This window comes from Myotis nattereri (assembly GCF_964212035.1).
Source record: "Myotis nattereri genome assembly, chromosome: 14".
Lineage (NCBI taxonomy): Eukaryota > Metazoa > Chordata > Mammalia > Chiroptera > Vespertilionidae > Myotis > Myotis nattereri.
Genome location: NC_138089.1, coordinates 52811732 through 52836983, shown reverse-complemented (window position 1 = coordinate 52836983; position 25252 = coordinate 52811732). Strand labels below are relative to the sequence as shown.

General features: G+C 44.0%; 1 protein-coding gene across 2 annotated transcripts; it reads left to right on the top strand.

The window, feature by feature from the left end:
* Positions 1 to 719: 719 nt before the first annotated feature.
* On the top strand, positions 720 to 14075 carry ZNF35 (zinc finger protein 35). 2 transcript variants are annotated; one of them, XM_081106142.1, is made up of 4 exons: positions 720 to 2429; positions 4416 to 4727; positions 6398 to 6542; positions 11001 to 14075. In XM_081106142.1, the coding sequence occupies exons 2-4, from the start codon at positions 4536 to 4538 to the stop codon at positions 12245 to 12247; spliced, it is 1584 nt and encodes a 527-aa protein (XP_080962268.1). In that variant the 5' UTR covers positions 720 to 2429; positions 4416 to 4535; the 3' UTR covers positions 12248 to 14075. The 2 variants fall into 2 exon arrangements, with proteins under 2 accessions (XP_080962268.1, XP_080962267.1); XM_081106141.1 differs by having other exon boundaries at positions 2313 to 2429; positions 4413 to 4727; positions 11001 to 14069.
* Positions 14076 to 25252: the final 11177 nt, after the last annotated feature.

The window sequence follows — 25252 nt, the reverse complement described above, 5'->3', positions numbered from 1 at the left end:
AAGAGGCAGCTGATCAATGATTCTCATCATTTTTTTTTTAAATATATTTTATTGATTTTTTACAGAGAGGAAGGGAGAGGGATAGAGAGTTAGAAACATCGATGAGAGAGAAACATTGATCAGCTGCCTCCTGCACATCTCCCACTGGAGATGTGCTCGCAACCAAGGTACATGCCCTTGACCGGAATCGAACCTGGGACCTTTCAGTCCGCAGGCCAACGCTCTATCCATTGAGCCAAACCGGTTTCGGCAATGATTCTCATCATTGATGTTTCTATTTCCCTCTCCCTCTCTAAAATCAATAAAAATACATGTTTTTAAAAAAGATACCAAAGAGCAATAAGATGCTAAGGCAGGAAGGAATAGACTCACTCAAATGCCCAATTGATTTTTGACAAAGATACAAAAGGAATTCAGCAGAGGAGGGACTTTTCAGCAAATGCTGCTGGAACAATTGGGTGTCCATAGGCTAAATAAATGAATAATTGGGAACTAAGCAAAGAATTCTTAGATTTTTATAAAAAACATGCTCCATAAGAGGAAAAAATTACTTGCTCTTTAAAAGACTCTTGAGAGGCCCAGGCTGGCATGGCTCAGTGGTTGAGCATCTGCCTATGAACCAGGAGGTCATGGTTTGATTCCAGGTCAGGGCAGATGGCCCAGGGGTGTTTGGGAGGCAGCAGATCAATGATTCATCATTGATGTTTCTGTCACCCTCTCCCTCTCCCTCTCTGAACTCAATTTAAAAAGTAAAATATAGTAAAAGTCTCTTAAGAGGATGAAATATTTACAAATCCTACATCCATACAGGATTTGTAGTTAGACTATATAAAGAATTCTCCAAACTCAGTAAATAGATTTAATGATTAATAGATTTAAAAATGAGCAAAAGTCATACATTTCACCAAAGTATGGATGGCAAATAAGCAAATGAAAAGTTGTTTGACATTATTAGTCATTAGGGAAATGCAAGTTAAAAATAACTGCACAGAATCGCTTTGGAAAGAGATAAGTGGTGTTCACATCAAATGCTGGCAAGGATGTGGAGAAAATGGATCTCATTTGCCAGGAATGTTAAATGGCACAGCCACTCTGGAAAATAGTTTGGCAGTTTCTTCCCAGTATTGCTCTTTTGAGCATTTATCCCAGAGAAGTGAAATCTAACGTTCAGGTGAAGACTTGTACATGACTGTTCATAGCAGTTTTTTTCATAATCAAAATTTGTAAGTAACCCAAATGTCCTTCAGTGGGTGGTTAAATAAATTGGTATATCTATATGATGAAATAATTATTACTCTGCAATAAAATGGAGTAATCTATTGATACCTGCAATGACTCAAGTGAATTTTAAGTGAATTATGCTGAGTGAAAAATCCAATCTCAAAAGGTAAAAAAGTATAATTCTATTTACATAATTTTCTAAAATGACAAAACTATGTAAGTGAAAAACAGATTAGTGGTTGTCAGAAGTTGAGAATGGTGGGAGGGAGTAGGGGAGAGGGAGGGAAATCTAAGTGTTGGAACAGTTGTGTGTATCTTGATTGTGTTGATTACACAAATCTATACATATTGTGATAAAATGACAAGAATTATACACACACATTGTACCAATCTTGATTTTCTGAGTTTTATATAATTATGTAAGATATATCTGTTTGGGGAGGCTAGTATCTTCGCAACTTCCTGTGAATCTTTAAAGTCAAAATAAAAAGTAAAAATAGAGACTAAGGAGTGTGGTGCAGTGTGGGAAACTGATTTGGAAAAACAAAATTATGAAATATGTATTTTAGGACAGTTGGGAAAATGTGAATAACTATATTAATATTAGGAAATTACTAGTTTTCTTACCTGTAATGATGGTGTTTGGAGAATATTATTATGAAAGGATGAATCTTGAAGTATTCGGGATGAAGTGTTTTGATGTTTGCCACTTTCAAAAAAATGTTTTTCAGTATGTATGGTACAAAGCAAACGTAGCAAAGGTTGATTAAGTCCAGATGGAGGCTACAGGTATTGTACCTTTCAACTTTTCTGTACCTGTTTGATAATTTCAAAATAAAACATTTGGAGCAAAATTATCAGGGCTTTCTACGGATTAAATCTTTGTAGCTTCGGGCTCCGGGGTGCTCGCCTCGTTTAACTGCCCCTGTCAGCCCGCAGATGCCCACTCTCCCTGCACCCCCCTTCCTGAACGCTTTTGCTCGCATCCCAGATCCGCAGCAATATAGGATACCCATCGAGAGGAAAGCACCTCCCAGATGCCTAGAGAGGCCGGCATGGCGACTTGGGGAGCCGGAAGCCCATCCCGAGGCACTTCCTGTCCGGTCATTGTTCTGGCGCCGCTGGCCGCTAGCCGAGGGGGTCTCTGCCCGCCGGCCCAAGGCCCCAAAGCCCGTGAGTGCTGTGGCCCGGCCTCTCAGCAGCGCACGGTGAGCTGGGTTGGGGGTGGCGCGAGCGGCGGGGGCGCGGGAGGGGCCATCCCTGTGGTGGGCCGGCGCGTCCTCGCCTCGGGGACCCCAGCCCGGTCCGAGGGTGGCTCCGCGCCCCAGCACTTCGGGAACCCGGCTGCCGCCTACGGAGGGCCTGGCCGCGGGGAGGTGGGACACGAACCTCCCAGGAGCCGGGCTTAAGGGAACAGGCTGCGTGGGGCTTGGAGGTGGAGGAGAGGGGCTGCCACGTTTGGAAGGAAAGGACATGGAAGGAAATCCCTGGATGGGGACTCGGTGCTGTCCCGGGCCGGACGCCGATCTGAGTTTGCTCAGCAGCCTGATGACAGGACTCAGAGTAGGCAATCTTGCATAGTCACAGGTGAAACGAGTGTTAAGGGTCTTCCTACCTAGAATTCGGCTAGTCAAGGAAAGAGTAATATTCCAGAATTAAAATTTGTTGCAGGAGTGCAAGTATTGCGTTACTCAAGAAATTCAATGTATACAGTAAGTTAACACGTGGGAAAAAGCATATGCTCACTTCAGTAGCAACAAAAGGTTAGTAAAAGCATTTTTATTCTAATAAAGCATCTGCAGGGGAATAGAAATCTCTCATTCTCTTCATAACCAACGAAAATGTTAAGGTAATTGTGTTACTTAAAAAACAACAACAGCACAAACAAACCTGTTGGCTTGGCTGTGATGAAAGGGTACTGCTAAGTTGGTGGTGTGATTTGGTGTGGTCCTTTTAGGAAGCAATTTGACAGTACATGTCAATCATAAATTCCTTCAACCAGTAATTCCTCTATTCTGTTTGCACAGAAAAATCTTAGCATTAATTATTACTAAGAAAATAAGTGGAAACAATCAAAACTCCTTTTGCTGAAGCAATGGTTCATAAATTAGGGATGGTTAAGTAAATTATCGCTATAATTGAGAGTACTATGCCAGAATGAGATAGCTCTGAATGTACTTACATTAAAACGTCTATCTGAGACTACTAGACTATTGTGAAATATAGAAATTGAGTTCAAAAAACAATACAGGTTGCTGAACAGTATACATATATGATCTAATGTGTTGTGGAAAAATAAACAGTAAGTGTGAAAGTGTATATAGTATATGGCAATACAGAGAAAAGATTAAGTAGACTGATCACTAATTTGTGTGTGTGTGTATATTTAATTCTGTGTATTTCTGTATTGATCCTTTTTCAATGGGAATGATAACACCCTAGGTTATTGTGTAGCTACTAAAAATGATAAGTGTGAAGAATGGCAACATGAAAAAAAATCTTCTTTATCTTAAGACTAATACTTAGTCTCAGGGGACATTTGGAAGAAATGGAAAATATAACAAGCAAAAAGAACCTCAAAACTACCTGTAATCACATCACCCGGCGATAAGCACTCCTAACATGCTGGTGTGTGGGCTCCCAGGTTTTTCTTGAGATTATTATTCTATTATCATTCTATTATTTACCTTTGGCACTAAAATTTTTGTGTTGTAATGTCCCTTCTTAAAAAAAAAAAAATACACAGAAAAACCCCATGGTGATCATTGTGAAAATATGAATCCTCATAGTTAAAAACAAAAAGTTTAACTTGTCATAATTGTCAATGTGGTTGGAAGTTTTCTCTTAAAAGAAATATATCCTATCATACACAGTGGTTACCTCTTTGGAGGTGAGCCAGGGATGATTTTTCTTAATCATTTTTTGTATTTTTCAAGTCTTTACAATAAAAATGTATCAACTCTATAATCAGAAAAAGATCAATAGACATTATATAAAGCTGTTTGCAGTGTAATTATCATGGGGACAAATTACCTTTTTACAATCCAACCCCTTCCATCCTATGTGTGAGGAGTAGAGCAGACCTTGTGCTGCAGTGGCCCCTGTCTAGGCACTGGTGAAATGGGCCAGTGGGCTTGGTAGCAGCCAGGCAAACATCTGCTTGATGCTAACAATGTTTTCTGCTTTCTCAGTAGACAGTACTCATCCTGGCCCTGGAAGGAAACTCAAGAAGATACTGTTGAAATTAAAGATTAGATGGGGCTTGACCTCTGCTGGGCAGCCCTCAGCTGCAGGAGTTCTGTTGAGCAGAGAAGATGACTGCAGATTTGAGAGAGGCCATGGCCCTGGCCCCTTGGGGCCCAGTGACAGTGAAAAAGGAGGAGGAAGAAGAGGAAAGCTTCCTAGGTCAGGCATCCAGCCAACAAGTGCATTCTGAGGACATCAAAGCCGGGGTTCCTAGAGAGGATCCCCGGGAAGGCCTTGACGGGGCAGAGCAGGAGGAAAAGGTAAATAATGGTCTGGGAGGAATGAGGGAGGAGAGACCAAAGGATCTCCAGGGGTTTCAGAGGGGCTGCTGTCCCTCTGCTGCCACTCCTGGAGCCTTGTTTCTCAGCTGGAGCTCTGGACTTCAGTCCTTTGGAACATAAAGGAGCATTCTCTTCTGATTGATGTGGCATCTAGTACTTTTTTTTAAAAAAAAACACATTTTTATTGATTTCAAACAGGAGGGGAAGGGAGAGAGAAATAGAAACATCAGTGATGAGAGAAAATCGATTGGCTGCCTCCACCCCCACTGGGAATTGAGCATGCAACCTGGGCATGTGTCCTTGACCGGAATTGAACCTGGGACCCTTCAGTCCACAGACTGGCATTCTGTCCACTGAACCAAACCGGCCGTGGCTGGCATCTAGTACTTTATAAACTGGTGGTTCTCAAACTTTCCTACACAGAATTACCTGGGGAGCTTTTTATAAAACTGTGATGCCCATGCCATACTGCATTCCAGTTAAATCGGTATCTGGGGGCAGGACCCAGACTTGTCCAGTTTTAAAAACCTTCTAGTTGGCCCTAACCAGTTTGGCTCAGTGAATAGAGCATGGTCCTGTGGACTGAAGGGTCCCAGGTTCGATTCCGGTCAAGGGCATGTACCTAGGTTGCGGGCACATCCCTAGTAGGGGGTGTGTAAGAGGCAGCTAATCGATATTTCTCTCTCATCGATGTTTCTATTTTCTCTATCCCTCTCCCTTCCTCTCTGTAAAAATCAATAAAATATATTTAAAAAAAAACACCTTCTAGCTGATTCCAATCAGGATTTGATCATTCTGACCTTTGTTTCTCAAACTTTAACATGCATAGGAATCACTGTGGCAGGGTCTTGTTGAAATGCAGATTCTGATTCAGAAGGTGTGGGGTGTGACCTGAGATTCTGCATTTCTCACAAGCTCTCCGGTGATGTGATTCTTTTGAACTGCAAAGGACACTTTGAGTCGTGAGGCTTTGTACTACACTGTTGTCCTTGTGTTTTCAAACACACCCCTTACCATCATTGGCCAGATGAAGTTCCCCAAAGCCTCTGTAATAATATGATCTTTGATCTTTAGACCTCAGAAAATTCTACTCTGGAAAGCCTCCCCATGTGCTCTCTTGTCTTGTCATGCACTCACTGGCAAGTTAAGTTTGGATGCTAGAGTGAGCACTGAGGTGAAATCAGAGGGACAGGGAAGAAGGTGGCAGGCTTGCTTCTCTGCCTAACTCATCATGGGGATTAGGAAAGACTGGCTTCCTTGACTTCCTGTTCTTTTTTATAAAAAAATAATGTTTGGAGCCCTGGCCGGGTCAGTTGGAATGTTGTACTATGTACCAAAAAGGTTGGTATATAGTACCCAGTCAGAGTACATACAGGAGACAAATGATGGATGTTTTCTCTCTCTCTCTCTCTCTCTCTCTCTCTCTCTCTCTCTCTCTCTCTCTCTCTTCCCCAGCCCCCTCTCTCTCCCTCCCTCTCTAAAATCAATTTTTTAAAAAAAGTGGGGGGAAGGTTGTTTGTTTTATCATTTCCAGGAATAGGTACTTAACATTCTCATCCTCAAAAGCTGTCATCATACCTGACTACCCTCCACCCCCTGATTCCAGTGATCATCCTCTCATAAACCCCCCTATGCCTGCCTGTCTCTAGGGGCAGAGTATGTTCTGGGACATGGCGGTAGTCCTGAAAGCCACGCAGGAGGTGCCTGCTGCTTCAACCCTCGGCAGCTGCTCATTACCAGGGAGTCTGGCCAAGAGCGAGACACTGGAGACTCATGGGAACATGACCTCCCCAGGTATGTTCAGCCTGATTCAGAATGCTGAAAGGTGCCCATGCATTTGTCACAGGAGATGGCTTATTTTGCATAGAGTCTCAAGACACCAAACACAGGTGGACTTCAGATTCACCTTTTAATCACATTTATTGTTGAGCAGGTTTCATATCTATTCACACATATGGGTACACATCCTCTTCATATACTTTATGTTTAGCATAGGTTGGTGATTTTGAGAAAATGCCCTGGAGATGTTCTGTTTTCCTAGAACTTCTTACACATTCTAAAGGCTTTTGAGCAGTAGTGTCAGGTGTAATGGTGTTCAAAACTAGGTCCTCATGAAGGATATGGTGGTTTATCATCTGGTTCTCTAAGCTGGGACTTAGGAAAGGGAGGTATCCTATATAATAAAGAGCTAATATGCTAATTAGACCAGACAGCAGAATGACCTTCTAGAACAGGGGTGGGCAAACTTTTTGACTCGAGGGCCACAGCGGGTTCTTAAACTGGACCGGAGGGCCGGAACAAAAGCATGGATGGAGTGTTTGTGTGAACAAATATAAATTCAAAGTAAACATCATTACATAAAAGGGTACGGTCTTTTGTTTTTTTAGTTTTATTCATTTCCAATGGGCCGGATCCGGCCCGCGGGCCGTAGTTTGCCCACGGCTGTTCTAGAACGACCTTCCAGAATGACCAGTGGGCAGAGCCACAAGGCAGCCAGGGCCGCTAGGGCTGAGCCCCTTGCATGAATTTCGTGCATCGGGCCTCTAGTGTTATATATCTAACTAGCAGTGGCAGAGGCTTGCCAATGGAGTGATGTGTAACTGGCTGAAGAATGTGGTAGCCATGAGTCCTGTGTTGTGGAAGCGAACCCTGGACATCTACCAAGGCTCCTTTGGGCACTCAACTTTATGAGTCTGTCTGGTACAGGGCAGAGTCTGAATATTTTGAACCCATTTTCCTTACTAGCCAGTTCCTCAGACTTTTGTGGTCCAAGTCACTTTCTTACACCAGTGTTGTGAGGAAGGTTGGGATCTCCGCCTTTCATCTTCTTGTCCGTTTTTTACTTATTCCTCAAACTCTCCGCAGCTTCTGCTCCTCACGTTCTGCTTTCTGTTCCATTCTCTCTGATGTATTCCCCGGTATAACATTTTTTCTCTGTGTCCTTGCTTTATCAGTCATTCATAGTCTTAACTTCCACAACTGTATCTGTCCGCCAGGAATGGCCTTTATTTTCCTTCTCTGCCTCTTACCTCAAGACTCTGTTCCCAGCTAAGACTTACTTTTCTGTGCTGCCAGCCACTTCCACAGCAGCAGGTCAGAGTAAGAACACTGAGCTCTGAGAAGTAAGAGAGATCTGAGTGTAGTTGGTGCCCTGCCTCTGATAATTATATGGCCTTGAGCAAATCTGTTCTCTCCTGGACCCCCATTTCCTGTTCTGTAAATGCAGTGCATTCATTCGATACTTACCGGGTTGATTGGGGGCCAGTTTCCTCTGTGCTAGGCAGGACAATTGTTGCAGGGGCTACAGCAGTGAATAAGACACAGACTGCCCTTTTGTGGCTCCCACTCAAGTGAAGGAGAAGCTTCATTTTGGTGCTAAAACAATATACATGAAAGTGCTTTGGAAATTGTGACATGTTACTGGGTTTTCAAAGTTTGAGAGAGAGTATCTACAGTTTTCTATATATTGATTAATGTTGAATTTATTAAAGTTTTACATTAAAAACCAATTTTTAAGCCTTTATGCATAACTTATTTTTAGTTCATTCATACATCTTGAAATATTTTTATAAACATGAGAACACTTGTGCTTTGTCTGTGGTTCATGGTTATGTAAGTTCCAAGTTTTGCAAATTGAATTTTTTTTAATATATTTTTTATTGATTAAGATATTACATATGTGTCCTTATCCCCACGTTATCCCCTTCCCCCCAGATCATGCCCTCACTCCCCCATTGTCTGTGTCCATTGGTTAGGCCTATATGCTTGCATATAAGTCCTTTGGTTGATTTCTCCCCTTTACCCCCACCCTCCCTTACCTTTCCTCCAAGGCCCGACAATCCAATCAATGCCTCTCCGTCTCTGGATCAGTCCTTGTTCATCAGTTTATGTTGTTCATTATATTCCACAAATGAGTGAGATCATGTGGTATTTATCCTTCTCTGACTGGCTTATTTCACTTAGCATAATGCTCTCCAGTTCCATCCATGCTGTGGCAAATGGTAAGAATTCCTTCTTTTTTACAGCAGTGTAGTATTCCATTGTGTAGATGTACCACCATTTTCTAATCCATTCATCTACTGATGGGTACTTAGGCTGTTTCCAAATCTTAGCTATGGTAAATTGTGCTGCTATGAACATAGGGATGCATATATCCTTTCTGATTGGTGTTTCTGGTTTCTTGGGATATATTCCTAGAAGTGGGATCACTGGGTCAAATGGGAGTTCCATTTTTAGTTTTTTGAGGAAACTCCATACTGTCTTCCATAGTGGCTGCACCAGTCTGCATTCCCACCAGCAGTGCAGGAGAGTTCCTTTTTCTCTGCATCCTCTCCAGCACTTGTCATTTGTTGATATGTTGATGATAGCCATTCTGACAGGTGTGAGATGGTACCTCATTGTTGTTTGATTTGCATCTCTTGGATGATTAGTGACTTTGAGCATGTTTTCATATGTCTCTTGGCTTTCTAAATGTCCTCTTTTGAAAAGTGTCTATTTAGGTCCTTTGCCCATTTTTTTATTGGATTGTTTATCTTTCTTTTGTTATAAGAGTTCCCTATAAATGTTGGAGATTAAACCCCTATCAGAGATAACATTCGCAAATATGTTCTCCCATGCAGTGGGGGTTCTTATTGTTTTGTAGATAGTTTCTTTTGCTGTACAAAAGCTTTTTATTTTGATGTAGTCCCATTTGTTTATTTTCTCTTTAGTTTCCAATGCCCTAGGAGCTGTATCAGTGAAAAAATTGCTTCGGCATATGTCTGAGATTTTGTTGCCTTTGGATTCCTCTAGTATTTTTATGGTTTACATACCATTATATTGGCTGGGCCGCAAAAATATTCGTTGTGGGCCGCGGGCTGTGAGTTTGATATGCTTGATGTAGAGCAACCAGAAACTAGTCAGAGTTTTATTTATTTATTTTTTTACATTTTATTGATTTTTTTACAGAGAGAAAGGGAGAGGGTTAGAGAGTTAGGAACATCGATCAGCTGCCTCCTGCACACCCCCTACCTGGGATGTGCCCGCAACCAAGGTACATGCCTTTGACTGGTATCGAACCCGGGACCCTTCAGTCCGCAGGCCGACGCTCTATCCACTGAGCCAAACCGGTCAGGGCTAGTCAGAGTTTTAAAGCTTCAGTAAGCTTTGATGTTCTCGTGGTACTTTTTGCCACTGTGGAGCAGGTTACCCCATGTCTTACACTTAAATCGAAAAGGTCATCTTTCCCTGACAAAGGCAAGGCTGTTTCCTCGACATCGGGGGTAAGGTGTTTACTCTGTTCCCAGTCGTCTTTAGTCCATTCTAGTGTTGCCATCTATTACCATAGCAACTGCCATACCCTAAGGTTCATCTTTCCTTCTGGTCCCAGCACTGTGACCCATAATACCACTGGTCAGGCTGTGCCTGCAACCAAGGTACATGCCCTTGACTGGAATCGAACCTGGGACCCTTGAGTCCGCAGGCTGACGCTCTATCCACTGAGCCAACCCGGTTAGGGCCAGAATTCATGTTCTTAAGTGCTCTGCTACACTTAATGTTTTGGAGGCGTTTGGCCAGTGTGGCCCTTTCTGTCCATCTTATTCTCTCTTCGATATGCAGCATTCTCATATACAAAAGCCTAAGTTGCCCAGATCTTCATCCACAGGTAGGGCATCTCTCTAAGTAACTGGTGGGTTGGAAGCAGGTTCAAGGTAAGAAGGCAAGCCTGGGGACAGACTGGTGCCCTGCAGAACTGGTCTTAATTGTGAGATCAGTCATCAGACAGCCAGAGGAGACCTGCCTGGAGATGGCTTCCCTGGCATAAGGCCGTGTGTTAAATGTCTAGTGGAGGGAAATGGAAGTGCTGGAAAGACCATGAATCAGTGGACTCTGCTCTAGGTGTGGGGGAGATCATAGGCCAGGCAGAGGAACCTACAGAGGAGAGGTGGCATGTGAGGGGATTCTTTTTTAATTTTATTATTATAGGGGGAGAGAGAGAGAGAGAGAAAGTAAGAAAAACAGAGGAACTGATTTGTTGTTCCATTTATTTATGCATTCATTGGTTGCTTCTTACCAGGGATCAAACCCACAACCTTGGCATATTGAGATGACATTCTAACTAACCAAGCTACCAGCCAGGGCCAGAGGTGATTCTTTCTTTGAATGAAGCCCTTCTACAGACACTGAAGTCACAGACCTCCTCACCTTTATGACTTTATGATCTTATTCTTTTTCTAGGTTAGAAAAAGCTGACACTTGTATTCGTTGTTTCAGGTGCTGAGACCAAGAACCCACAATTATTGGTTCCCAAAACTGAAATATGTGATGAAGCAGAAAAAACCTTCATGATATCAGGAAGGATCCAGAAAGTTGACTCTCAAGGACCTGAGTTCGAAGAAGCCTTCGAAAAAGGGAACATGTTAAAGGGGCAGAGAATAAAGAGGGAAAAGAAAGACTTCAGGCAAGTGACAGTGAAGGACTGTCACGTACCTGGAAACTTCAAAGAAGAAGAAGACCAGAAATGTCAGAAATCTGGGGAAAGATACAACCGTAGTTCTGGCCCTGTTAAAAACCAGAAAAGCCAGCCTGGGCAGAAACCTTTTACTTGTAGTGTGTGTGGGAAAGGCTTTAGTCAGAGTGCTAACCTCGTGGTGCATCAGCGGATCCACACTGGGGAGAAACCCTTTGAGTGTCACGAGTGTGGGAAGGCCTTCATTCAGAGTGCCAACCTTGTTGTGCATCAGCGAATCCACACTGGACAGAAACCCTATGTTTGTTCCAAATGTGGGAAAGCCTTCACTCAGAGTTCAAACCTGACTGTCCATCAAAAAATCCACTCCTTAGAAAAAACCTTCAAGTGCAGTGAATGTGAGAAAGCCTTCAGTTACAGCTCACAACTTGCTCGGCACCAGAAAGTCCACATTACAGAAAAATGCTATGAATGTAATGAGTGTGGGAAAACATTTACTCGGAGCTCCAACCTCATTGTCCACCAGAGGATCCACACCGGGGAGAAGCCCTTTGCCTGTAATGACTGTGGCAAAGCCTTCACCCAGAGTGCCAATCTTATTGTGCATCAGCGAAGCCATACGGGTGAGAAGCCATATGAGTGTAAAGAGTGTGGAAAGGCCTTCAGCTGTTTTTCACACCTGATTGTGCACCAGAGAATCCACACTGCAGAGAAACCTTATGACTGCAGCGAGTGTGGAAAAGCCTTCAGTCAGCTCTCCTGCCTTATCGTGCACCAGAGGATTCACAGTGGCGATCTTCCTTACGTGTGTAATGAGTGCGGGAAGGCCTTCACCTGCAGCTCGTACCTGCTCATTCATCAGAGAATCCATAATGGGGAAAAACCTTACACATGCAATGAGTGTGGCAAGGCCTTCAGGCAGCGGTCGAGCCTCACTGTGCACCAGAGAACCCACACGGGGGAGAAGCCCTACGAGTGTGAGAAGTGTGGTGCCGCCTTCATTTCCAACTCCCACCTCATGCGACACCACAGAACCCACCTCGTTGAGTAACGTAAAGGAAGAGGAAGATCTCCAGGCATTGATCATACCTGCTACCCCCCTAATTAGACACCACTGTTGTGTTCCTCCTTTGTAAAAATGAGGCCTGCTACGGTCTTAAAGATAATAGTTTTCAGGAGTGCAGCACAAAACACAAGCATTTCAGAGGCTGACTTAAAGAAAATGAAAGCTAAGCCCCTAAAGGTGGGGACTTTGTTTTTAACTGTCCCCTAAGATGTGGTGGTGTCGGAAATAGAATGTGGCTTTCTTAGAAATGGGTCATACAAAGCTAAATGATGAAGATTCCACTTGGGGAAAGGTATTTTTAAACTAAATTTGTTTTTTTTAAAACTGGTAATTTCTTGAGCAACAGGCAGTTTATTGGTATAGGTCTGCCTGGTGGAATTCTGGCGCTTTGAACCTTGTATCATAGCATTTGGGGTTAAGCAGTGACTAGTTAAGGAAACCACTTGGGGTAGCAATTCACCAACAACCCACCTATGAATATTTATAAGCTTTCCATTCCCTAGGTAATTAAAAACATATTTTTTAAACCTACTAACTGTCTACTGCTCCTCAAATGGACAGAAGTAGGAAAATGGCTGTTTCCCTCATTCTATACCTCATGAACCTTGGATGGGAAAGCTCTGGTGAGTCTCTTCTGACCCTTCCCCAGTCTGCATGGCCGAGCACTTGAGGTTTGATGGAGATTACACATGGGCCACAGATGCTGCTGGGCTGTACTCATTTGCTAAGATGAACAGCTCTCCAAAGAACCCACAGCTCCCACTGCATTCCATTTCAGTGAGCTGCTCTTGACGGCCCCATCCCAGGTAGGGGAGTCAAAGAACAAGCTGGCCAGAGCCTGCCCATGTTTCCTCTGCTCACTGCTCAGGCCCAGCCAACTGGCTCAGTCAGTGGCATTCTCACTTTCTCTGTAGTCTTTAAAAGAAAAAATGGAGCCCTTCTAATTCTGAGAGGGCCAAAGAGGGAAAGGGAAGGAGAGGGAGGGTCAGAGTGGGATTCCTAAGGTCTTAATTTTTTGGGAGAAGTTCAAAGGTATTGGAATATGAAAACTTGGAAGGATGAAGAAACTGGCTAAGGTAAGGTACCTTTGTTACCACTGAGCCTTTACTCCTGGAAAATTATTTATAAAACTATGCAATAACTAGAGTTATGTAATATTGCCTTGTATTTATATAGAATTTTATTCTTTGTGTACCTTCATGTATAACATGAACCCAGCACTTATCTCATGTTTTTACATAGATCATTACCTTAATCCTTACAACACTGAAAGAGGGGTTTGCCCCATTTACCTGTGAGTGGTCATTTAAAGCAAGGCCACGTAACAAGTGACAAATGTTCAGATCTAAGACCTAAATCCAGATTCTCTTTGTTCTGCCATGCTGTTTGTCGAACCACCTGTAATCCCCACCCAGATCTGTGGAGAACCTGAGAAAGGGGTGTGTAGTCTATTTTTAGGTAGGGATGGTGACAGATTTCAGGGTGTGCCTTAGGCAGTGTGACCAGTAGCAAATCAGATTGGAATTTAAGTCTCCTGATTTCTGGGTCTGTCCACCACCACCCTTCTCAGCATGTAAGAGCATTTATAAATGCTGCACCTAGTAGTAAGCAGTTTGGTGCATACATTTATTGTCTCATTTCTGCAAGACTGAATGTTAATCAACATGGGGCTTTGTTGTTTATAGGGCACTTTCATATACAGGAGACATATGCAAGAAAGCTTATTCAGCTCCTCTTTTTCTCCCTTCCAACATAGTCTCATCAAAGCACATGCAACTTCCTTTCCCAGTGCCACTCTAAGTCATATGGACACAAACACAAGAAATCAGTAGGATTTAAAAGTACGAATAAAAAATGCTCACTGATCCTGATCGTGACTTCTGTGTTCCCCTGTCTGGGGGTGGAGAGACCCAGCGATAACACCACATGTCTCTGCTGACCACGATCAGGAAGCTGAAAAGGAGGAGAGCAAGTGTGAAGTTTTGGGATAAGTCTCTGACCTTGAAGATAGCACAAGAGGCCAATGGTGTACTTTCCTGGAAGATAGCACCTTGAATTTATAAGCATTAAGACAGGTAAACTGTTTTAGCTTCACATTGTATATTCATCCTCATAATTGAATACTCAGTCATGGGTGATTATAATTTCCTGGCTTAAGATTTCCATTCATAGGTGTTTCAGAAAGCCACCCAGGTGGTTGGGATATAAAGCTAGGTTTGGGAATTGGTGACCAAACCTTGCAGTAAAGCAGTAGTTTTCAGCCTTGGCTACATGTCAGAATCACTTGGGGCTCTTTAAAAATTTTTCTGTTTCCCAGGCCTCGTATTTTGAAATCTCTGAAGGGGATCCATTGTGCAACCAAGGTAATGAGCCACTGCAGTCAAGTGACGCCTGCAGGCCAAGGTGTGTGTAATCCAATGCGGTGGGAGGCGGGGATGGAAGATCTGGAGATGCAGTGTTCTAAGTGGTTTCAGCAAAACCATTGGCTGCCCTGGGGTCCTTCTATTAACCCTTCTTAAGATTCTGTGACCTAACTTACTTTATTTGTATTTTAAGTGAATGTATCAAGTATTTATATGAGCAGACTAGGTTTTACATGTGTTTCTGTTCCTCATTTATCAATATGACCTTTTAGATTTCCGCTTGTATTTCATCTCCAGATCTGAGACTTCACAGACCTGCACCCAGGTTCAGAACCCCCAATCCTGCACAAATCATGTTAACCTAGTGGATTGAGTACTAGACAGGTACTCTTCCCCAACTAATAGCTTCCTCCCAATTCAATTCCAATCCTAAAATAAATTACCTCCCGCTTTTTTCTGTACAGTTTGGTGGGGAAGGAGTGACTATCCTCATTGGCAGAACTGGCTTCCGTTTGGGGTTTTCTCCATTTTCCTTTGTCTGGCTAGAAGTGGATGAGAGCTTTGAAGCCTCATTTTCTTTGTATTAAGAGCTGTCAGACTTGTAGTTGTCAAAGAGCCAGGCTTAGTGATGGGCATTAAGGGTGGAGCAGGGAAACCTGTCCTCATTCTTAAATGAGACCAACAGATGTGTATTAAGTGGAGCGCGGTGATGTGAAAGTGATAATGCGATTGGATGTACTTTGGGAGTGTAGGGGAGAGACTTGATCAACACACGCATATGCAAACACAGTTGGCTGTGAATTTCTCCAAGCTCAGGAAGAAGTGTGCTTGGGCAAAGCTCGTTCTTCCTCTGTGATCTGGAGCCCATCTCTTCCTGCCGAGGCAGGTGTCCTCCCATGTCTGTCGCTTCTCCACTTGCTCCATCCAGTGTGCCTGACCTTTCTGAGGTCACAGCCCCTTGGGACTCTGATGGAGGTTGTGGATCCTCTTCTGGAGACATGCAGATGGCACATTCAGTTTTGTGCTCATTTCAGGGACATTTAGGCTCCCTGAGGCCAATCCATGGATACTCTAGAGCAGTGGTTCTCAACCTGTGGGTCGCGACCCCTTTAGCAGTTGAATGACCCTTTCACAGGGGTCGCCTAAGACCAACCTGCATATCAGATATTTACATTACGATTCATAACAGTAGCAACATTACAGTTATGAAGTAGCAACAAAAATAATTTTATGGTTGGGTCACAACATGAGGAACTGTATTTAAAGGCCAGAAGGTTGAGAACCACTGCTCTAGGGCCTAAAGTCTGACCTGGGGATGCACATTCATCACCAGTGACATTTTAAAAAATGAAGGTAGCTGAATTTTGCTTCTGGCTTCCCTCCCTTAGCAAATCGTGGCATGGTCCAGCACCCAGACTAGAACTCCAGGAGGCATTCCTGGCTTCCTGTGTATCAAATACAAAATTATCTACTGTCTTTGTAGTAAACATGGTCCTAGACCTTGGGTTCCAGAGCAAACAGGTCTAACAAACCCTCTTCTCACATCTTTTGTGAGAAACTGTTTGGATCCCTTAAGGTGATTTACTAAGCTCTTCATAGTCTCTTTCTGCCCTACCCTCTACTTCCTGTGCACCTTTACTGCGGCCTGGAGGCATGTGCTGGCTGTTTTGTGTGCCTTTGCTCCCCGTCCTCGGTGCCTGTAGTACCTCACCACCCCTCTGCCCAGCCCTGCCTACTTAGCATACTTAGGTTTCTTTCAAGATTTGGTTCAAGTCCCATCTCTGGGAAACCTCTCGTCCTATGGTGAAGGGCATGTTTAGAAATATATTTAGAAATATAGAAGAGCATGACATGATATGTATCCAGAGTTTTACTTTATGCTTTGAAATGAAAAAAATCTGTATTCAAAATTGTGTACATAGTACATTTCTTATATAATGATACATATACTAGCAAAAAGCGTATAGATAAATTACCCAAAAGAAATAGAAGAAAAGTTTTTAAGTGGTTAAGTGACTTGTTCACAGCCATACAGATGGTAAATTGCAGAGTTTAGGTTCAAACCCAGGTCCTGTGAAGAATTGAATTATGGGTGATTAAAAGTTTTTTTTTTTTAAGTAATTTACATATTTCCTATAAGGAACAAGAATTTTATAATGGAAAAAAATGAGTTATTTATTATATTTGCATACTTCGTTTTTATTGTATTAACTGTAAACATGATCTCAGTTCCCACTTTGTAAGATGTGGGATGCACCCTGTCCCTTTCTCCTTCCCTTTTCTACGTCTCTCCCTCTGACAATGTCACGTCTGAAAGCTCTTGAATTCTGTTCTGGAACCATAGTTAGTCTTTTTTCTATGCTTTTTGATTTGTTTTAGAAGTTGAAAATAAGCAGTATGAATCATGACAGTGTACATGTTCACTGCAGATTGAGTAGCTTACTCTGGTTATATTTCCATTTTGGAACAGCGTTTTGTTTTCACGGAAGTTTCTAGTTGCCTTCTTTCCTGCTTGTATTGGTTGCTTTTAGTACATCAGTGTTTTTTCAGCTTCTCCATCCAGTTACTCTGTTAAGTCCCCTTTTTCCCCCGTGTATTTGCCTTCCTGACACCTGTAGCCTCCTACTCTTGTCCATCCTTGATGGTCTTTCTGCCTTCAGTTCTGTTGATACACAGGACTCTGTTGTGTCCTGAATTCCATCTCTTCCTCTTTCTTCCCTTACTCCCTCATTTTACGGCAGCGCATCCTCAAGTCACTTGTCAAGAAAGAGGCAAAGTTGTGGAATTCATACTGGAGAGAAATCCTATAAATGTAAGAACTATCTCAAACTCTGCCCTCACCACTTTAATCTTACTCTGAATGGGAGGCCAGTACCATAGCCATATCTCAAACTCTGCCCTCACCTTGATTAGTTTGACGGGCTCTGGAATTCTAGATTGAAATTTTCCTCAGGAGTTTGTGGATGTCTGATTTCAGTCTGAGTCGTACTTCTTTGATAATCAGTAAGTAGTATCTGCATCATTGTGACCTGTTCCCTCGCTCCAAGGCTGGAAGCTTTTAAAGTCTCCACTTTATCCTGGGTGTACTCAATTCCCTAACGTTCTTGCTGGAATTTCTCAATTTAGTGACTCAGGTACTTCTACTCTTGGAAATTTTCTTCTTGTGTTATTTGGCAGTTCCTCCTTTCCATATACATTTTTTTCCTATTTTTACTCTTTCTGTTAATCCTGAATTCCTGTCAATCAAATGTTGGACCTTCTGGATTGAACCTTAACTACTTTCTCGATTATTTCTATTTCTTTGTCTTTTGCCATTTTCTGGTAGAGTACCTTGATTATTTTTCAACCTTTCTAGTGATTTTTCAATTTTGCAGTAATTAGTTTAGTTTTTAAGTTTTTTCATGTTTGTTCCTTTTTGTAGCATACTATCCTCATTTTAGAGATGCCTCTCAAATCTGAGTATTCTAATTAAGAGTTTTCTTTCTTTTTTTTAAAAAAAATATATTTTATTGATTTTTTACAGAGAGGAAGGGAGAGGGATAGAGTTAGAAACATCGATGAGAGAGAAACATCGATCAGCTGCCTCCTGCACACCCCCTACTGGAGATGTGCCTGCAACCAAGGTACATGCCCCTGACCAGAATCAAACCCGGGACTCTTCAGTCCCCAGGCCGATGCTCTATCCAGTGAGCCAAACCGGCTAGGGCAAGAGTTTTCTTAAAAGCCTCTTCTGCCAAAACCGGTTTGGCTCAGTGGATAGAGCGTCGGCCTGCGGACTGAAAGGTCCCAGGTTCGATTCCGGTCGAGGGCATGTACCTGGGTTGCGGGCATATCCCCAGTAGGAGATGTGCAGGAGGCGGCTGATCGATGTTTCTCTCTCATTGATGTTTCTAACTCTCTATCTCTCTCCCTTCCTCTCTGTAAAAAATCAATAAAATATATTTAAAAAAAAAAAAAAAGCCTCTTCTGTCACCTGAATTACCTCACCCCCTTCATGCCCTGCCTGAGTCCTTTTTGTCTCTTTGTCTTATTCACTCATTGGAGCCTTTCCTCAAATACATGATGATTCTTACTGATGCACTTGTATGTACGTATGGAAAGCCCAGTCCAGACCTCTCAGTAAGAGTGGGATTAGCTCCCTTTAAAATGACTGGTAGGGAGCAAGTTGTTTCCCGAAACCTGTAAATGCCAGAACGAAGGGATCTTTTGTCTGGGCCTCTTACATTTCTTTAGCAAAAAATTCTCTGATGTTTTTGTCTGGAGATTGGATGCTGTAAGTGCTTCTCTAGGAGTGGGAGGGGAGGGTATCAAGGCTTAGTACAGACTTAGTTGCAGCCCCACTTCCCTCCCACCCTTCACTGTACTTGGGGTTTCCAAGCCCTAAGTCTCTCTGGCGGTTGGCAGGGTAGATCAGTTACCTCCTTCAGTTGTATTGCCCTCAGCAAGTGTCCCAAGCTGGTATTCCCTCCACCCAGCTTTCTCAGCGATCACCTACCCATTTTCTATCTTCTAGAAATTTGCTTATCTTATGCCATCATCGTTATTCATACATTTTGAACCATTTTAACCCATTATCATTTTAGGGGAAGCTCAACCATTTAAAAAAAAATGTTGCTATGCTTTGATACAGTAGTGCCCTTTCAGAAAGTTATCCGGAAAGTGAATATTGTAACAATGATTTATATATTTGTCAATTATTATTTTACATTGAAAACAACCAAAGTGACCAGTAATAGAATGATTAAATTATGTAGCCACGAAAAGTCATAATTTAAAGAATATTTAAATTATGCAGAACTACAAAATTAAAAGAGAGCCCAGTTTCTTAAAATTTTTATTTATTGAATTTAGAGAGAGGGAGAGAGAGCAAAACATCAATTTGTTGTTCCACTTACTTACGTATTCATTGGTTGTGTCTTGTATGTGCCCTAATGGGATTGAACCCGTAGCCTTGGTGTACTGGGACAATGCTCCAACCAGCTGAGCTACTTGGCTGGGACTGAGACCCAGTTTTCTTAATTGTACACACATAGAAAAGATCTGAAGGAAATAAGTACATCGGGTATTAACAGTGGTTAAGTTTTCCTGTATTGTCTACATTTTTTACAATGAGCCTGAATCTTTTATCAGGAGAGGGGGAATTACTAAAAGGGGAAGATCACGGCTTGTGCAGAGTGGTGAGATGTTCTGGTGGAGTGTGGAATATGTAGAGGGAGCAGCAGAGTGTGGAGGCTTGGCTGGTGAAGGAAACCCTGGAGACCACACAGACAGCTTTTGTCAGAGTCCAGAAGATTCTGGACCTAATCAGTGGCAGGGGGTCAGAGTAAGGACAGATGGAATGAGTAGGCCTTAGGGGCAAGAAGCAAAATTCCCAAGCCAGAAATCCAGGCCTCCACATCCTGGTGAGATGTGACCTGTGACAAATGGGGCCTTGCCCAGACCTGACCGTCCCTGGCTTCCTTGGGCCTCAGTGAGGCCACCCTGTGTGTTCACAGTGGCCAACATAACTATGATGTTGGGAGGAGACGAGGGAGGCAACCCAAGGTTGTAACCACCCCATTAGTTGAGGGGCTCCTGTGTGCTAGGCACCTTGCTAAATGCCATATGACTTTTATCTCATTTAACCCTCACCTCAGGAGGGAAGTCTTTTTATCCCATTTACAAAGCCGGGAGTCACAGTCAGGATGAGAACAACTCTGAAGCCAAAGCCCCTTTCTCCCAAGTTACTTCCTCAGTGTGTCCCCAGGGACCCCTCTCCTTATCTAAAGTTGTGGTGCAAAAGCAAACAGTGAAGAGTAAGTCTCCCAGCCCAGAGATAACTTCAGTAAAAAATAAAAATAAAAATTGATGATCCTTCCAGAGATAGTCCATGCATTTGCAATATTCTGTATCACACCCCCTCCCTACACACAGGAGTTTATGATGCACATTGCCTATACCTTGCTTTTTCATATGTCTTGGAGATGTTTCTATATTAGCCTATATAAGATCTACCTCATTCTGTTTTTCACTGCTGTGTGACCTTCCATTGTGTGGATGTGCTGTGATTCATGTAGCGAGTGCCCTGTTGGTGGACATGTAGTTTCTTTCCTGTCTTTTCCTATGACAACAACAACATGCTGAATACCCCGGCACACTCTCCTTTGGTATGTGTGCCACTTTGCAGGATAAATGGATAAAGGGTAAGGGCATTTGATACTTTAATAGAAATTGCAACTGTGGTTCCCAGTATGTGTATGAAAATGCCCATTTCCCTGAATCCTCTGTAAAACTATTGTTTGGACTTCTGATCTGATAAGTGAAAAATGCTCTCATGTTTTACGTTCATTTATGAGTGAAACTGGCTATCGTGTCTGGTGCTTAAAAGCCATGTATATTTTCTTTTTGAATTTGCATTGCTTGTTCATGTTCTTTAACAGTTTCTGTTGGGTTGTTGATCTGTTTAAGAAATGATTTGTACAAACTATAAAGAAATTACTCTTTCATCTGCCATATGTGTTGCAAATATTTTCCCCAGTTTATAGTTAGTCCTTTTACCTTAATATTTACAGTTTAGTGTCAAATCAAAGACTTCCCATCTTCAAGACTATACAAGTTCCCATGGCATAACCCTTTGACTAGTCTACTTTGAGATAGGTCCATTTGAAGTTCATTTTGGAGTAAGGACCTCTTTGGGTCTTGGCCCCACCCCTGCCCCTTTTCTCCTTGGTTCAGTGGGAGGAACTCAGATGAAGACACCTCCCTAGAGCTGCCCAGCAACAGCCTGCAGCCAGGGCCCTGGCAGGTTCACTGAGCCCGTCTCCTCATTTGGTGAGCTAGAGATGGGGTGGGGATTGGGATGGCAGGGGAGAGGGCAGCTGGTGGAGGAAAAGGGAAGATCCTGAGGGGCAAAGGTGTGCTGAGGGGTGTGGGGGTGCAGATGGGTAGGGAGGATGATGCTGTAGTCAAGCTTTGGGAGGGAAAACAAAGGAGAGACTATAGCCTGAGGTCAGTGAGGGGAAGGAGGAGGCTGCCACAAGGATGGGGAGTGATGGGAGTGTTTGGGATGAGGCCAGGGCCTGCAAGGGAAATACAGGCAATGGGGAAGGGGAAGAGTGGAGACATGGCAGGGGGTGGCAGGCAGGGAAAGGAATCAGACAGTGTGTGTGTGTTTGGGACAGAAGGGGTTGAAAAGGAGGGGATCAGACCATGCTTAGGTGGCTTCCAAGACCCTGAGACCCTCCATTCCTGCCCAGCTGATTTATCTGGCATTGGGTGGATGGGGCATAAACCAGGCCATGTTTCGGGACAAGATGAGTCTCTCAGACCTCGTGGTGGGGAAGCAGCATTCTAGGCTGGCCCTGCCCCTCACTCATCAACAGCCCAGGACAAATCCCTAACCTTTTTGCACATCAGTTCTCCCTTCCCCGACCTCCACTCGGGTTTAAGCTTGGGATGAAGTGGATTTGAAATGTCTTTGTAACCATTGAAAGGCTGCCTAGTTGCACAGACCTGCCATATTTCTGCTGGAGGACAGGGTCGGAATGGGTAAAAGAAAACGAAGCCTTAGTTGGTTGGGAAGACTTTTACTTTCACAGTTGATCAGGGGGTACAGTTCCTGGCATAGATGTGGACGGGAGACTCTGTGAGCAGCCATTCCTTTTTGTCCCCTGGTGGTGGTGGGGCCTGAACTGGGCAGAGACTGAAGCCAGCAAAGGCCTCAGTCTAGCACAGTCCTTCCCCAGGAACTGGGCTGAATCCGTCACCACTGCTGGGAGAGTTACATATTCACCCAAAACTTCGAGAGTAATAAGCAGAGGCCTTGGCTGATGAGGGGATGGGAACAGGTCAGAGAGGGAAGATGTGAAGCCATAACTCGGGTCAACCAAGGTAGAATCTGTTTAGAATGAAGTCCAAGGAGCCACTGCTAAGGGAGGAGCCAGATGGTTCTGTGACCCTGAGGCCAGAGAAGCTGTGAGGGGATGTCTAAGGAGGTAAGAGTCTGGCAGGAGCAGTTAGATGGCCCTCGAACCCAACAGCTGTCAGGGCTGGAGTGGCTGCCAGAGGCTGGGGTGGGATGGTGAACGGTGTTTACTGTCCCTTCAGGTAACACTTCAGTGTGTGGGGGCCTAGATTGGGAAACTTGTCCATTATTCTAACTAAAAAGTAGATCATTCAAGGTTATTCGTCAGGGGCTTTTAGCAGGTGGGATCTACTAGTCCCTTACAGAGACAGTCCATTTTGACTTCTACCCAGCACCCTTTCCCGCCCTAATGCCCCATCTACAGTTTAATGAGGGACGAGGTCGTCACTGCGTTCCGGGACAACGTAGTATTTCTGGGATATCAGAATGCAGCCGGAGGGAAACCAGGTCCGAATTTTTTTTAAAAAAACATATTTTATTGATTTTTTTATAGAGAAGAAGGGAGAGGAATAGAGAGAAACATCGATCAGCTGCTTCCTGCACGTCCCCCACTGGGGATGTGCCCGCAACCAAGAACCCTTGACCGGAATCGAACCTGGGACCCTTCAGTCCTCAGGCCGACGCTCTATCCACTGAGCCAAACTGGTTAGGGCGGAATTTTTTTAATGAATTTTTTTTTTAAATACATTTTTACATTTTTCAGAGAGGAAGGAAAAGGGAGAGAAACATCAATAATGAGAGAATCATTGAATAGCTACCTCCCGCACGCGCCCCACTGGGGATGGAGCCCGCAGCCCGGGCATGTGCCCCCTAACGGAATCGAACCTGAGACCGGTCAGTCTGCAGGCGGACGCTCTATCCACCGAGCCAAACCAGCCACGGCCGAATTCCCATCTTTAAGGCTCTTGGGGAGATAGATGTTCCTCCTGCTTCCTAGAGAAGCAGCCTAGAGATGCGCGAGCGGGAGGTTGTCGGGGCCGCTGGTGACGCACTTCCTGCCGCGCCACTGGTTTCTCTGCGCCCGGGGATTGCAGGCCTGGCTGGCACCGCAGTAACCGCCCCGGGGCAACTCCGGTAACACGGTGAGCGGGCGGGGCCCAGGGAGGGGTGTCAGCGCGGCGGAGGGCCGGAGGTTATAGAGGAAGCCTGCGCCGGCCTCGCTCTCCCCTTCTCCCGGCATTGCTGCCTGCGCCGGCCTCGCTCTCCCCTTCTCCCGGCATTGCTGCCTGCGCCGGCCTCGCTCTCCCGGCGGCCTCAGCGCTGCTCTCACCGGGCCACAGCTCAGGCCCCGGGCCCAGCCCAGAGGAGACGCTTGAGAAGATGGAGTGAACGAACGGGTGATTGAGTGATAGGTAAATGGTCGGAAACGAAACCCCGGGTCTGGGTCTGGATACCACCTACTCCCCCAGTCAGTCCTGCAGCTCAGAAGCTTTGTAGGGACCGTGGAGTAGGAGACGGCAGATACTGCTAAGCCCACGCGGTGGAGGGTGTCGAGACCTTGGTTATGTAATTCATGGGGATACAGAGGCTGTTGGTTCATCTCTGAAGTTAGACTGTCTAGTAATCCTTGCCTTCCTTTCTTTCCAAGGCTCAGTTGACAGATTGTATGTTACAGCATGTATGCAGACGTCAATGTCTTCCATCAAAATTTTACTGTCTGCTTATTGCCAAATATTACGCAGAATTCAGGTCATAGAATGAGTGACGTTGGCGCCTGCCAAATGAGAAGGTACTTCCGGTCTGGAAGTGTGTGTGTGTGTGTGTGTGTGTGTGTGTGTGCGCGCGCGCGCGCGCGCGCATTTGTGACACTGTTGGGAGCAGTTGTGCTAATTTATTTAACCTTCTCAGTAACTTATTATCTGTAGTTTTGAAAGAGGAAATTGAGGTACAGAGAATAGAGAAGTTGCTAGTAAGTGCCCGAAAGCTGCAGCAGAGATAAATCCGTTGTGCAGCTGCAGCCTCGGTGAATGGTACTTGGCCAACTGAAGAAGGGCTTCAGAGAAGAGGACGTGTGATCTTAGTGAAAGAATTGTGGTTTCAAATTCTTGAAAAAAGCTACCTGGCTTGCCCAGAACACTTCAGCTAATTATTGAGGGGATGAAGAGATGGCAGTGGGGAGAAAGCTTACAAGGTGGAGGGTGAAGCCCACAACCAAATTACTGTTTCCTTCCACATTTTAATATTTATAATATCAGAATGAGCCTCACCATCTGTACTTCTTTATTTTTTACCATCTGTACTTATACCATAGTTTAGTTAGTAGTGATTTTCATTTTCTTAGGAACAGTCAGGTGTCTTAGACTCAGTGACATGGTATCTGACTTGGATTCTCTGTGCCTGCAGCAGCAAAGGCAGAGCACACCCGGCAGAGTCTTCAAAAGTCGAAGTCAAGGTATCCCTCCATGAATGCCAGCAGAGTCCTCTCCAGTATTGCCTCTAAGAGTCCTGCTGTGTTTTATAGTCCTGTAGCTTCCCAATTACTTTTAACAGGGTGAAACTATTTAAAGCTTCTTTCCTTTTACCTTTCAGTATAATACCCATCGAAGCCCAAGTCTGGATTCAAACAGAGTCTTTTTAGCATCTTAAAATCACCAACACTCAGATTATTCCACACTAGGCATTTGTGGAAACACCTGTAATTCCTTTCTGGGGAATTATCCACAAGGGAGTAGGTAATCTGTGGTTCATGTTTTTGTAAAAAAATAAAATAAAAAATGAAAAAGA

Coding starts and splice junctions, on each gene's coding strand:
- ZNF35 (XM_081106142.1), top strand. CDS start 4,536: ATGACTGCAGATTTGAGAGAGGCCATGGCCCTGGCCCCTTGGGGCCCA. Junction 4,728..6,397: donor GGGCAGAGCAGGAGGAAAAG/GTAAATAATGGT, acceptor GCCTGTCTCTAG/GGGCAGAGTATGTTCTGGGA. Junction 6,543..11,000: donor TGGGAACATGACCTCCCCAG/GTATGTTCAGCC, acceptor TCGTTGTTTCAG/GTGCTGAGACCAAGAACCCA.